Source organism: Ovis aries, chromosome 26 (assembly GCF_016772045.2).
Source record: "Ovis aries strain OAR_USU_Benz2616 breed Rambouillet chromosome 26, ARS-UI_Ramb_v3.0, whole genome shotgun sequence".
NCBI classification, from domain to species: Eukaryota; Metazoa; Chordata; class Mammalia; order Artiodactyla; family Bovidae; genus Ovis; species Ovis aries.
Genome location: NC_056079.1, coordinates 1,239,123 through 1,253,359, shown reverse-complemented (window position 1 = coordinate 1,253,359; position 14,237 = coordinate 1,239,123). Strand labels below are relative to the sequence as shown.

The 14,237-nt window shown below is 54.6% G+C and overlaps 1 protein-coding gene across 1 annotated transcript in view; it reads right to left on the bottom strand.

Annotated features, from left to right (window-relative positions):
* DLGAP2 (DLG associated protein 2) overlaps nt 1-14,237 on the bottom strand; it is a 90,394-nt gene that overhangs the window by 47,278 nt on the left and 28,879 nt on the right. The window contains exons 3-4 of the mRNA XM_060406971.1: nt 10,715-10,862; nt 6,325-6,541 (exon numbers count right to left, since the gene is read on the bottom strand). Of these exons, the coding sequence (XP_060262954.1) occupies nt 6,325-6,541; nt 10,715-10,862 (365 nt within the window). The remainder of the gene's footprint in view (nt 1-6,324; nt 6,542-10,714; nt 10,863-14,237) is intronic.

Here is a 14,237-nt window from a genome sequence, read left to right as displayed (position 1 = left end):
TTCATTGGAAGGACTGATGCTGGAGCTGAAGCTCTAATACTTTGGCCACCTGATGTGAAGAACTGACTCATTAGAAAAGACCCTGATTCTGGGAAAGACTGAAGGCAGGAGGAGAAGGGGCCAACAGAGGATGAGATGGTTGGATGGCATCACTGACTCGATGGACGTGAGTTTGAGCAGGCTCTCGGAGCTGGTGAAGGACAGGGAGGCCTGGCGTGCTACAGTCCATCAGGTCACAAAGAGTCGGACATGACTCAGCGATGGAACAGCAAAGATGTTAGAAAAATTAAGGATCCACTTTTTATCCCCCCTCACCTCCTGAACATATTAGGGGTCCCCCAGGAGCCCATGGAGCCCAGGCTGGGGCCTCAGCTGCAGAGCCCATAGCCCCTGTGGGAGTCTGTCTCCAGTTTGCTCGTCACGCTTCCTGCAGGGCCTCAGCTGCAGACCTGCCACGTGAGGAGTGGGCACCTTCTCCCTGGAACGACCTGCCCTTCGCCCGGCAGTCGGGACGGGCTCCGGGCCCAGCAGCTCCGTGTCTGCTGAGTCCCGAGGGCCCCTCAGCCTCTTGCTCCCGCTTCCATGGGGGCTTCTCCGGCTCCTGCCCTCAGTGCCCCTCCTGGACCCGAACTCACCTGTCCTGCAGCGCCTGCACGCTGACTGCCCTGGCTGACCTAGACCCAGCCGCAGGGGTGCCCTCGGGACCTGCCTGAGCCGCCAAGTGTCTTCTGTCCTGCTCTGATGTCCCCGGTCCCCAGGGGAGGTCAGACCTGCCACGTGGTAGTCAGCAACCACCAGCCTGCAGAAGCGAATGGTGTTCCTGTACTTTCAGATCTACCTGGTTGGTCATTTTACAAGCACAGCTTCCCAACATCTGTGAAAATGCCTCCCATCTTAGTGACCACTCCAGCCCCTAACCCCAGCCACAGGACAGAAGATTTCAGTCCGTCTCCTCAAGGTCAAGCTGCTGGCTGCAGGGCTGCTGATCAAAGTTCCTGTGTAAATGATATGACCATTTTAAATGGAGAACCTGAAGAAATATGCTTTGTAGATACTGAATTAGTCATGTCTGTGCAGAGGAACAGACCAGAAGAGGTGTTCACACGTGGAGAGAGAAGTTTATGAGAGGAACTGGCTCGAGTGACCGAGGAGGCTGTTGAGACCCAAGTTGCGTGGGGCCCGTCGGCCACCTGGAGACTGAGCAGAGCCAATGGTCAGTTCCCATCCGAGGGCCGGCAGGCCCAAGACCTGGGGGAAGCTGGTCTCTCAGGTCAAGTTCAAAGGGAAAACAGTCAGGCTGGAGGAATTCTCTCTTACTCACGGAAGGTTAGCTTTTTGTTCTGTTCAGGCCTTCAACTGATTGGGCACAGCTCACCCACGTTAGAGAGGGCAATCTGCTTCACTCAGATGCGGGAATGTTAACGTGCCGAAAAACACCCTCACAGCAACACCCAGAATAATGCTTGATTAAACACCTAGGCCCAGGCAGGCTGACACATAAACTTAACCATCACCGGTATCACATGTACAGTTTTCCAACATTCCTTGGACCAGCAGTGCCTTAGTCCTCAACTACTAGTCCAAAGCAAAAGTAACCAGCCACCTGGAAACTGGGCAGGAGAGACAGATGGGTACGATGAGCAGGTAGCAGGAAGCCTCCTTCTCTTCCCCTCTGAATGATGTTTCAAAGGATAGATTTTTCTTAAAGGTTAATTCTCCAGAAAATAGAAATACCTAAGAGGAAACCACTAGGTATGAGTCCAAATACATCATTTTACGTTGTCAAAGTGTTTCTTGAAAAGAATAAGCAAAGAAGAAAAACCCGACATTGTGAAAGTAACAAGTACATTATAATTTTTAGTGCGTTTTGAAGATAGTATGCGTAAAGTGATTAAGTACAGATAATCAACAAACTCAGCATATATACAGTGCTGTGTGGCCATGTTCCTCTGACTTCCAGTGTTAGCTCATCGTCTACCTCATTGCAAGGCAAGAGGACTCCTGACAGCCAGTGATCTGACTGGAGAGCACAGCATAGCACCTCTTTCTTTCCGAGAGCAAACTTATTTTCTTTTAAAAGTTCTCAGAATGTTTTATAATTTTGTAAATTTAAATAACTGGTTTTAATTTAATGTTGTTTAACTAACACATTATAAGAAACAAAAGCCATAGTATCAATGCTTTCTAAACATAATTATGAAATGACGTAGGTATATACTGAGAGTAAATATGATTCACTGTCACAGGCTACAGGGCTTTGCAGGTGGCACTAGTGGTAAATGAAGAGCCAGCCTGCCAATGCAGGAGACTTAAGAGATGTGGGTTCAATCCCTGGGTCAGAAAGATCCCCTGGAGGAGGGCATGGAAACTCACTCCAGTGTTCACGCCTGGAGAATTCCACGGACAGAGAAGCCTGGCGGGCTCTACAGTACGTGGGGTCTCGAGGAGTCCACTAGATGCGACTGAAGCAACTTAGCACGTACGCAAGCGCGACAGGCTGCGGGCTGCGGCTTCTAATATATCTGTATGTTTAAAAGGGAAGTGCATTCTAGAAATAAATGAAAATTAGGATTTCTCTGTCTTAGTAAGTGTGCACTTTAGCTGGAACTCATCTGATCGGGGGTGGGGAGGGAAGGCATCTGTGTTGGCTCCTGCACTAATTAGATGAAGAGCAAATCAGTGAAGCCTTCCTGGAAAAAATGACCCCTGAGTTGACAACAAAAGCATAGCTCAGAATTAGGCAAAAAAATATCTGAAAAGCACATTCTGGGGTCAGCAAACAGCACATGAAGTGAGACTGTGAGGAGGGGAGATGCAGCGGTGCCTCAGGGCCGCCTGCGGCGGGGGCAGCGAGGAGGGCGCGGAGGGGCTGTCAGCGTGCTCAGCAGGTGAGCAGGCCGGGGGCGCAGCCACGAGGAGACACGGGTCGGGGAGGCTGCCGGGGGCCCAAGCGGTCAGCACCACAGCACTGGCACCCTGGGATCTAGCCCAGAGACTCATTCATTCACCTGTTTATGCATGCACGAATTCATTTATTTAATCATTGATTATTCAGGGCTTACGATGCTAAGCGCTAAGTCTGACTGGCTCTTTCCTGCAGTGACTGACCATGCCCACCGTCATGACGGCCTAACGGGATTACCAGGGTCCTGGCTGGTGGAAGGCCAGCGGGCGGAAGTCAGGGGAGGTGCTGCGGGGAGCGGGCCGAGGTCATGCGGCCAGAGCCCAGGAAGATGCCAAGACTCCACACGCAGGAGGCATCCTGGAAGCGGGAATGCTTGAGAGGCAAGTCACTGCAGAAATACAAGCCACCAGACAGAAACAGGTTTACGGCTGTTTCCTCTGTCATGCCTGGTATGGATTTTCCCTCCGTGGTAATGCCTCCTGGAATCAGTGCTGACGTACGCTGAGAACACTTCTGACCCAGAGAAAAATCATTATCATCTAATTTTACACCGTTTTCCTCCACGATATCAATAACCTTCCCTCCCTAGAAGAATCGGGTGAAATACATATTTAGACAAGTAAATCTATCAGATAAATCACTTCACAGATGAGAAAGAAGCCATGTGTGAAATGAAAGTAGATGTTTTCAAAACCACTTCATTTAGTGAGAGGACCCTAATCAATACATGGGGTGCTTGGTGATGAGGGAAGCAGTGGGTTGGAGTCGCGCCGGCCATGGGTCCCAGTGCCCCGTGGCAGAGTCTGGTCCTGTTCCAGGTCCCTGGAGATCAGAGGACAAGTCTGTTTCAGAGGCATCGTTACCTGTCTTGAAGGGCGGAGGGAAATCATAGGTGAACTTAAGCCCCAGACGAGAGAAACGCTCAGTGGCAGCATCAGCCTGTGAGCACTGAGGATGGAGTGCCTGATACACGTTCCAAAACTGCTACTGGCCCTTTCATGCCCACGCTTGGTGTTTAATTACTGTTAGATGAACATCAACATTACACATTTGCGTTCATACAGGTGATGCAACCAAAGGACACCAACTTTTATGTTTCAGGCTTAAAAAGACATTTAAGCACATCTTATTGTTCAAAATAATCACTGGGAATGTTTTTGAATAACTTTTTGGGGAATTATTTTCAAAAACTAATTTTAGAAGTATAAAAGAAAATGCACTTGTCAAAATAATCTCTCTCTCTCTTTATACACACACACACACACACACACACACACACACACACACACACACACACATCAACAAAGGATAGTTATTAAATGTATGATCTTCCAAATAGTATTTCAACATAAAATCATGAAAACCCTGTTTTTGCCTCACCTCCAGACAGGGGCTTCTCATTTCTTTGGTATGTTTCACAATCCTACTAAGTAGACTGTTGCTGCAGGACATCACTATTCTATTTAGGAGAGAAAAATTTACAAATATTCTATTTCTAATGCTTAGAGTAAAAGAAGGGAAGAGAGGAATTAAGGATTCATCTGCACCTTTAAAACAGGTAGCTTATAATTCTATAAATCAATTATTTCAAGGCAATATGGTATTTTTCCTGATGTTATCCACCTCATCTCTTATTCCCCAGACCACTCAACTTTGGAAGGCATGCCTGCCTCTGCTTTCCCACTGTTGTCTGGAAGAATTTTGACTCCATAGCTAGGCCAACATTCAGGAGAAACATCGAAGAGAAGCATCTTTTTCTTTTGTTAATACATGTGGTGCATACATGTTGGGAATACAAAGATGCATTGGTAATACCTGGTAAAATGATATGTACATAAATTAGAAGTTTAGTTTGAGTTCTGCCCTGGTTCTTGTATTATGTCTGAGAAATCTGTTTCATATTTATTCCTCTGGAGTGACAGCTCTATAAACAAGAAAGCCATTTTCCACCAGGTGATTATCGTTTCAGAGCATTTCTGAAGACCAAGAGTGTGCTTAATTGTTTGCTCGTAGGAGACACTCAACGAATATTGGTGAACCTATCCGTAATTACCTCTTACAGCGTATTTTTAAAATCTGCAACGATAGTAAGGTAAGTAAGAGAGAAACTTCCTTAAGTTTCTAATTAGTTCACTTTCCACACTTTTCCCCACAAGGGCAGAGTGTGAGGGGTGGTCCCTGACGTCACAGACACAGGGTGCCTCATGGGGGAAGCTGGGGCTGGGCCCCACGGGCCCTCAATGTCCTCGTCATCTGCAGCCCTGCGTGGAGTGAGCCCTGGTTCCTGCAGGGCACGGCTCCCAGAACGGCGCCCACCCTGACCCCTGGGCTTGGAGCATGGGGGCATCACGGCCTCTGCTCGGGGCCACAGGCAACAGGAAAAGACCACCGAGGCCCCACGGCACTCCCAGCTCCCTAACACCCGGGCAGACCTGGTCATGTGCTCAGAGCTTCTGCCTGGCTTGGCCACCGAGGAGCAGGAGACTGCGCGGCTGACCTGCCTGTGATCTCAAAGGCAGCAGCGCAGCGCTGACTCTGGTGAGCCCTCTCCTGCCTGCAGGCTCCACGAGGGAGAGCGAAGGTTCCGGGCAGCCACAGGATCCCCACGACACCTAGCTCCTGGTCATCACCCCACGTCCTGCCAACTGTCCTGGCTTCAAACACGCGCAGCTCTGTCACGGGCGGGTGGCAGGTGACACGGCCCGCCCCCGCCCTGGCTCCCAGGAGCCCTCAGTAACTGGGGCCACCTCTCTCCAGTCCTCCTGAGGACCACCCCCGCCCCAGCCCCGACGGGCCCAGATCCCACGCTCTTCCCATCACGGAGCTCGGCGACTCTGACCCCCGGCTGCTCCGTGGGCTTCTCTGGGCCGCGTTTACTCACGGTGCTGCGTGAACCAGCACAGTGCGCAGGACGTTAGACAGCGATGCTTAGCTTAGGTGCTGAATCATCACATTCGTCTCGGCTTTCCCCAAGAACTGAAGGGGACTGTGACCTTCAGTTCCATGAATGGTCTGCTCTGCGGCAGGCATCGTGTTGACGGATCTGCCTGTGCAGACTCAGGCTGGGCCCGTGGTGAGGACCCCAGGTCACTGCACGTCAGCTGAGGTTTTACTGCTATCTATTCAACTTCAGTATCTAAAACAATCACCTCCCAAACATTAATGTTTTTCATATACAAAACTCTACAAAAACTCTACTTGACTGTTATAAGGAACCTTGACAATCGATAGATTTCATCCTAAGAAAAACAAAAGCTTTCAAGGAAAGAAATATTTCGAAACGCCACTGTAAACAGCACGGTGTCACCAGCGTAAGCTGGGAAATTTCCAGGTGTCTGGAGAGAACTCACCCCAGGCCGTGAGGACGGAGGTGCCCCACACCTGTCGGTCCGGGAGGCGGGTCAGAGGGCGTCCCTTACCTGTGGGCCGGATGGTGGAGGCGGCGTCAGTGGGGATGGTCAGGGGCACGCACTCGTCGTCCTGGGAGTAGCCCGCCTGAATGGCGCGCAGGTAGCTGTGGCTGCGCGTCCGGAAGCATCCCGGGAGGTCCAGCGCGTCCATGGCCTGAGACTCCACTTCGCTGAAGACCGACTCGCACACCGACTCGAACTGCCCGTTGACCTCGGCCTCGCTCATCTGGAAGAGCGACAGCGCGGCTGACGGCTCGGCCCGGCCAGGCGCCATAGCCACGCGCCAACGGAGAAGTGGGCAGAGCTCACCCTGCGGCACTCACCGCCTGCCGTGCACAGATTAATTAACTTGCAGTCGGCACACTGGGAGCCATTAAGCGTGGGGAACTCTGAGAAAAACCGCCAATTCCCACTGTGCCCTGGAAAGTCTACAGACCCCGGGGCAGAGCTTTAAAGTGTGACTGGCAGCTACCACTGAGGTCAAGAGGAACAGCGAGGTTAAAGGTTAGCACACCATGCAAACTATTCGTCGTCCTTCTTTTCCGTTTTCATGGCCCTGGCTGTTTCCAGCTCAGACAAGCCAGGTATGGACGCTGTGCTCACAAAGACCCATGGGCTCAGCCCAGCGCCCCGGGCTGAGGAGATGGACCCCTGCTCGGCCACGAGCTCGCCCCTGCGTCCCTGGAGGCGGCCCCAGCCCGTGTCCTGGAGGTGCCCCGGTCTCTCACGCTACAGGTGCACCGTCCACTCTCCGCTGCGTCCCTCCTTCAGCGTGGGCCGGCATTGCCCGCCTTGAATTTGGTGGTTCAGCAGGTAAAGTCGTTATTCTCAAGCCTGACATTTCATTTCTGAGTAGAGAGTCACCCTGGGACCCTGTGTTATGAAATGAATGACTGGGCCTTAGAGAGCGCGGGTCCTGAGGGCCGTGCTCCAAGGGCCTGGCTGCAGGTGAGCGGAGGGCCTCTGTGTGCTGTCCTCGCCGAATGTGGTTTCCTGAGGTTTCTGGGGCCTCCCGGGAGCCATGTCTAGGACACAGAGCAGGCTGAAGAGCCTGGGGCGGGGGTGAGGGGAGTGGGGATCGTAGGAACAAGGATTCCTGGCTGGGCCCGTGAGCTGCAGCCGCTGCCAGGCCCGGCTCATGGGGACCCGGACAGGGGGCTCCTCCCCAACCCCAGGGCACCTCGTGCTAACACGGGAGCAGGTCAGGAGATGCCCGTGGGGACGCTGACATGGAGGGCCAGAGTTCTGCGTGGAACTGGGGCTCAGGCAGAGACCAAGACGGTTCTCCTTGGTGACCTGCTGGGTCCCTGCTTGGGGCTCACGGAGGGGCCCGGAAACCTGGGCTGGCCTCCCCACCACCCCCATGCAGGGGGGCCTCTGCCCTTGGAACCCCTCCTGCCCCCGCTGCCCCAGCCACGCCTGCGGGCAGCATCCTCACAGCAGCCACGGCCAGGTACAGTCTCAGCCTAGCGCCCAGCTGAGTCACTCACTCCACCCCTGGAACGTGACCCACAACCTCCTGCACACTTCCCCTATGTCGACAGGTAAATTTTTTAAAGTATTGTTTTAAATACCAGATCAATCCTTTTCCTCTAACTGTTCACAGAGTGAAAGCAGGTAAAGAACTGGATTTGACCTTCATCAGAGAAGACAGCTTCTGCCCACCTCTAATCACAGACCTGGGCCTGGGTCCCTGCACTTACCTGAGATGCTTCCCCGGCTCCCTGCTTCTATTAACACCTGAGATTATTCACGAGCGCTCCACTCACTGGACAAACCCCAGTGAGCACAGCCCGGGAGGAAGGTGCCGAGGGGGCCTTCAAGGTAGGACTGCTGGGCCGGAGCCCAGGGTGAGGGGACGCTGAGGTTGTTCAGGCAGAAACAATCAGAGAAACACCCCTGGGTGACAGCACCACGCGAGTGGCTTCAGGGTCTCTGATGCCGGAAAGTGGCAGCCAAGTTGGGGCGAAGACCGATGCCGACACCCCCGCACGGTCGCCGCGGTGCCCACCGAGGGACGTGCACCCCAAGCACCGTCACTCTGGCTTGGAGTATGCCTTTTCCCGGAGTACAGACTCCTTCCGACCCAGGTTTTCCCTTGTGCGGAACTATATCAGAAAGCCTCCGACTGCTTCACGTCATTTACGTCACAGACCACGTCAGACAACCCAAAGAGGCCAGAAACCATGCGGGGTCGCCCGCGCCTGCAGTCCCAACACGGGGTCACGGTGGGTCCCCCCTCGGCAAAGCCACAGGCCCAGGGCCTTTCTCCCTCTGGAAGAGGTGCCATCACCCTCGCGGGTACATTCTGACACTCAGGGATGGGTGCTCAGTGAGGACCGCTTGGCCAGCGCTTCCAGCCACAAAGCTGACCAGCGAGGCCTTCAAACGAGGGGGACTTTTCCCCCGAAACAAATGAGCAGTCGAGAAGGACCTCAGCTGGTCTAGACTGGAACTGAAATGGCCTTTTCTCTGACTAGCTCGAGGGAGATTTGGAAAAGCGGGCATTTTGCTCTGCAACTCAAACCACAGCTCAGCCCAACACGGGGTGTCCCGGGAGGATGCAAAGTCAGCGGGGTACATAATCAGTGTGGGCGGAAGTGCTGGCTTCTCTAGTGAACTGCAAGAGCAGGAAAGCACTTAACCTGCTTCTGGAGAACGTGGGCTTCGAGATACGAGAAGAGAAGATCAGAAGATGGTGAGGAACGTGGCCCCTGGTGGCAGAGAGCCCGATACCCGCTGAGGGCAGGTTTCCCGGGGTCAGGATGGTGGCACCTGCAGAGTGAGGCGGTGGCTGGGGAGGGGGGGGCGGGGTGGCCCTGGACGCAGCTGCCGGCGCTGGGAAACGGGGCAGCTGCTGCGGGCACTGGCACGGAGGTTCCTCGGGAGATCACAGCTGCACCCACAGGAATGGGGCGTGCAGCACGAGAACCGGAAGCGGAGACACGGACAGGCGCTCACACACCCGTGTCCACACAGTGTCGCTCACAGCAGCCAAGGGGGAAGCGACACGGTGTCTGCTGACAGGCTGCGGGCACGGGGCGGGCCGTCCACACGGCCCGCTGCTCGCTGACAGGCGGCGGGCACGGGGCGGGCCGTCCACACGGCCCGCTGCTCAGCCTTCAGGAGGAGAAGCACGTTCTGACACGGGCACCCAGCGGAGGAGAGCGAAGCAGGGCAGACGCGGAGGGCAAGTGCTGTGAGAGTCACTCCTGTGAGGTCCCGGGGAGGAGACAGAGAGGGGACGGGGCGGGGGCCAGCGTTTCGTGGGCGCAGCTTCAGCTTGGGAAGACGAGAGCGTTCTGGAGATGACGGAGGGGGTGGCTGCCCAACAAAGCGCCGTGCCAAATGGCACGGGATGTGCACCGCGAGACGGTTAAGATGGTACACGCTGTGGATTTTAGATGTATTTTACCACAGTGAAAAGAGAGAGGATGCGTGACAGAAGGAAGCTGCACTCACACTGAGGCTTTGTGAAGACAGCGAGAAGGCAGGAGGAGCGGGTGGCAGGCTTGGCCGCGGGGCAAGGCAGACGCTGCTCCTGCCGGGGCGGTGGGGTGCCCCCTGCCCTGCGGCTCCTGACGACCCACCCCCACCCCTGCACCCCCAGCAAAGCGCCTGGGTTCCTGGGCAAACTGAGCAGCCATCAGAGCGCTCTGGACGGTGCATGGATGAAGCACAGAGAGACTCGCAGGAACCAGGATGTGGCCACGGGGCCCTCAGCAAGGCAGCCACCGCAGGAAGGCGAGCAGAGACCAGGGGGGAGCCCCTCCTGCCCTCAGCCTCTGGGCCGGCTCGCCCTCCCGCCCTCCCGCCCAGGGAGCAGCTGAGCCACTGCGCCCAGAGCCCGCCTGTCCAGACAGCCGTCCCACTGCTCCCTCACACCCAGCGGCGCCGGGTCCAAAAACATCGGCAGCCAGGCTGGGTGTGAGCACAGTGGTGGCGAGGGTGTGAGCAGCGGGGAGAGGTCCCTGAGCGCCCCTCTGCGGGTCCCCTCCCGCGGGGCCCCCTCCCTCAGGCGGCAGAGCCGGGGGTGGTCTGGAACACCTGTGTCCTCAGAGAACAAGGCAGGGCATGACCTGCCGGCTCACCTGCAGCTGCGGGGACAGTCTGTCCACGGAAACACCAGCGACCTTGGGGGGCTGGTGCTGTGGGGCCCTGTGTGTCCCGTCGGGTGGGGCTCAGACCCACTGTGTGCGAGGCTGCTCCGTGTGGGCAGGGGGGGCGTCAGGGGAACGCTGTGGATGCTCCCGTCAGCCTTGCTCAGAGGGGCTGGGAGTGAGAGCAACTGGTCACAAAGGCCCCGTCACGCCCACGGAGCTCCCTAGTGTGATGGCGCAGGAGCACTCCTGGCTGGTACTCCGCAGCAGGGGGCTGACCAGGAGGAGAGGGGCCCCACCTGGCTCACGCAGCTGGCCTGGCTGAGGGTGCTGACGGCGCGCATGTAGCTCTGGTTCCGGGAGCGGAACTTCGGGGAGTTGTAGTTGGCAGAGGGGTCCAGCCCGTGGCTGGCAGGCCCGTCGCTGGCAGCTTGTAGGTAGCTCTGGCTACAGGAGAGAAAGAGAGAAGACAGAGGCCTCATGAGCATTGCTGCAGGGACCACGTGCGCCAGTGCCTGGGGCCGCTACCAAACCCCATCCCGCGGTGGGCGTCTCGGGCTTGTGGTGATGCTCCTGACAGATGCGCTCACGGATGTGGGTTCATCAGCACCAGTGGGGCAGACTACTCACAAACCTGCTTTGAAACCTGACTTTTATGATCAGGGAGTGAAGTCTGGATCATTCCACATAGAGGGAAACCTAACCCTGAAATCATGGATAACTCACACAGCCTAAGAGCAAACTGGACTCAGAAGTCCACGAGAGTCTCATAAAGGTCAAGGTAGCTTTTGGCAACTTTACACACTCAGAAAAATAGAAGAAAAAAAATAAAAGGTTTGCCAGCCATTTTAACTTATGTGAAGTTGTCCAGATTATGCAATAGAAGCAGAGAGCAGACTGAAAACTCAAAGCCGTATCATCATCATAATGGTCATTTCCTTCCAAACAGCCTTAACAATCACTTTCCTCCAGTCTCCCTCTTGTTTTTTGCAAAATCTTGAAAGCATAGGGGAAACCCTGAGGATGTCTGGCAGAGAGAGGGTTCAGCTGTGTTGACGTTTCTGGCTAAATCGAGCTCCTTTCAGGTTTGGTGACAGTCTTTCCACAATCAAGACAGACTGCATTTTATTTGACCCCCAAGCTGGAAAAATGTGGACAACAATAATGGATTTATTCTTCTTTCCTACTGTGGATCACAATGAGACAGTTAACTAGGATAATTGCACAGGCCTGTGTATAAAAATTAGGTTGCTAATTCTGACTCCATGTCTTGACCACAGTATGTCCCCTGCTTTTTAAAGTAAGCCCTTGATGTAAATTGATTTCTCCGTGATTTACTTCTTTGGAAATAGGGCAGCAGAGGGAAAACTGGCTTGATGTTAAGTTCAGATTAAGGAAGCTCATTTATTTTCAGGTCATTATTTCAGGTAACGTTAATAGTATGTATTTTTAGATACTAATAGAATACAATTTATAAATTATTATAATGATAACTTTGTTTTAAAACTAGGTATATAACATATTCCAGTTCTTATATCCCCTTTTTCCACTAAAGAAAGACCAAAAAAGAAGAGAAGAGAAAAGGAAATGGGAGAGAAATGAGCCTGGGGCAGCCCTGACCTTGGCTCGTAGAGTCCAGGTCTCTGCCGGACTCCTTGTCACCCACGCTGCTCGGGCCCAGGTCTGGACAGGGCTCTGCACGCTCCAGTTTCTACCAGTTAGCACTTTGATCTTACTTCCAATTGAAGAGCTTTCCCTTCTGATTAACACTACTCTTTGCTGATTCAACATTCTCACATGTAAGCTCTCAGCATCTGTAAAAGCAGGGCTGTGTCTTCTTTATCTCTGCATCCAGATTTCCAGCCCAGAGCCTGGCACTGTGAGCGGGGTGACTCAGAACTATGGCTGAGTGGCATCCACACGGGAGTCTGTCTTTGTGGTTCTGCGTTCAGGTGTGTCTTCTAACTCATGACCACCTCCTTATTCCAGCGCTGGGCAGCCACTGAGAGATGAGCTGCCACTACAGGAAGCTAACCACGGGTTTTCTTTCACACACAGACTCTAGACATCGAACACCCATGATGTACTGTTATGCTGGCCCCTGGAAGCACCCTGTAGCAGCCCGTCAGTCCTTGCAGGGACCCCACATGCTTGGGCCTCACTGCAAATGGGAAACCACCTCGCCCAGGCTCCCTCAAGGCGAACGCAGAGCTAGACTCCAGGCCCAGACACCTGGCTCCGAAACTGATGCTTTCTGCCTCAAGATCTGGGCAGCTGAGTCAGAGGAGCAGAAGTTGCAAAGATCTGGTCCCCAACTTCAGCCCCACTTGATTATGGTGGCTTAGCATCCTTCAACACACTCGGCAGGCCAGGGAGCCCCACAGGTCATAGACCTGGGAAATGTTGGGAAAGTGCTTTTTCCAGATTATTTACATAATTAGACTGAGTGTATAAATATGGAAATATTCAGACTAAGCTTTAACCGCAGTCACAGGAGAAGGTGTGCTCGTGTTCACCCCACCAAGGGCTGGGCGCTCGGACCCTTTGAGTGACACTGGAGGGCCCGCCCCTGGGGACCTTCTCTCTGGGGACAGCTGAACCCCCCGGCCCTGAGGAGCCTCCCAGGGACAACAGAAAGCCGGCGTCAGGCTCAGAATCGGTTCTCTGTGTGACTGGAAGGCGGGAGGGCCCTGGGCTGGAGACCGAGAGGAGGGGTGGCGTTGCGGGCCTCAGGGCCGAGCTGCCTGCCCACCCTGCTTTCCCCCTCATGCGTCCCGGACTGCGGGACCTGCTGCCCTCGGTCTGCCCCTCACGGCGTTCCTCCTCTAGCCTACAGCGCTGTGAGGAAGGCCTGTGTGCCTTCTGGTAAGTTCTGCAGACTTTCTCCAGCAGGTGCCCGGAATGCTGCCAGGTGCTGATGCCAGCAACGATGGAGGGATGATGCCAGACAGAAACATGGGGCAGCCGGTTACACGTGGAGTTCAGCAGAGCAGCAAGTAACCCTCACTAGGAGCATGCTCCCAATCGTCCCAAACGTGTCCTTAGGCTAAAGGAACGCACTGTCCACCTGGAAGGCAGACGTCACTGTTTGTCTTTCTTGAATCTGGCACTGCTACAACAGACGCATACTTGGGCCTACAGGGTCGGAAGGTGGACGGGATCACAGATGGTCCAAGTGCACAACGGCGGACAGCGGGGCTGCGGGGAGACGTGTGCTGCAGAGAAGCTTCCGGAAAAGACCAGTGGGGACTGTGCAGCCCCCTCTGGAGTCTGGACTCGATGCCACAAGCACAGGAAAGCACTGCCGGTCTTTCACTGTGGAGACGGGCGCCCAGGGGGCGTGCAGGAGGTGGGGGGCGCAGACACAGAGCCCCTGGTCACTGCCCACTGTGCTGTGCTCAGTCTTCCCTCAGGAGGTGCAGTTTGGTAGAGGAGTCTCAGGGCACACCAGGGGGGCTGACGGGGACAGGGGTGCTCAGATGCGGCCCCCACCTTTCCATGGGAGATTCGGTCTGAACAAAACATTTGAAAAGTTTAATTTTTTCGGAAAAGAGCAAACCTAGGTGAAGCCATCATAAAGCGTAGTGTTTTTTTTTTTTCTGAAATAGAAATCATAGAATAGAAAAACACCACTGGTTGTTACAGACGAGACAGACAGTGTCTGTGAGCCCTGCAGCTGATGGCTCTGGCCGGCCTCCTCCTCTGTAACCCTCGCCCCCCACACCCTCACAGGATGCTGCTCAAGCTGAGCCCTGCAGGTGATGGCTCTGGCCGGCCTCCTCCTCTGTAACCCTCGCCCCCCACACCCTCACAGGATGCTGC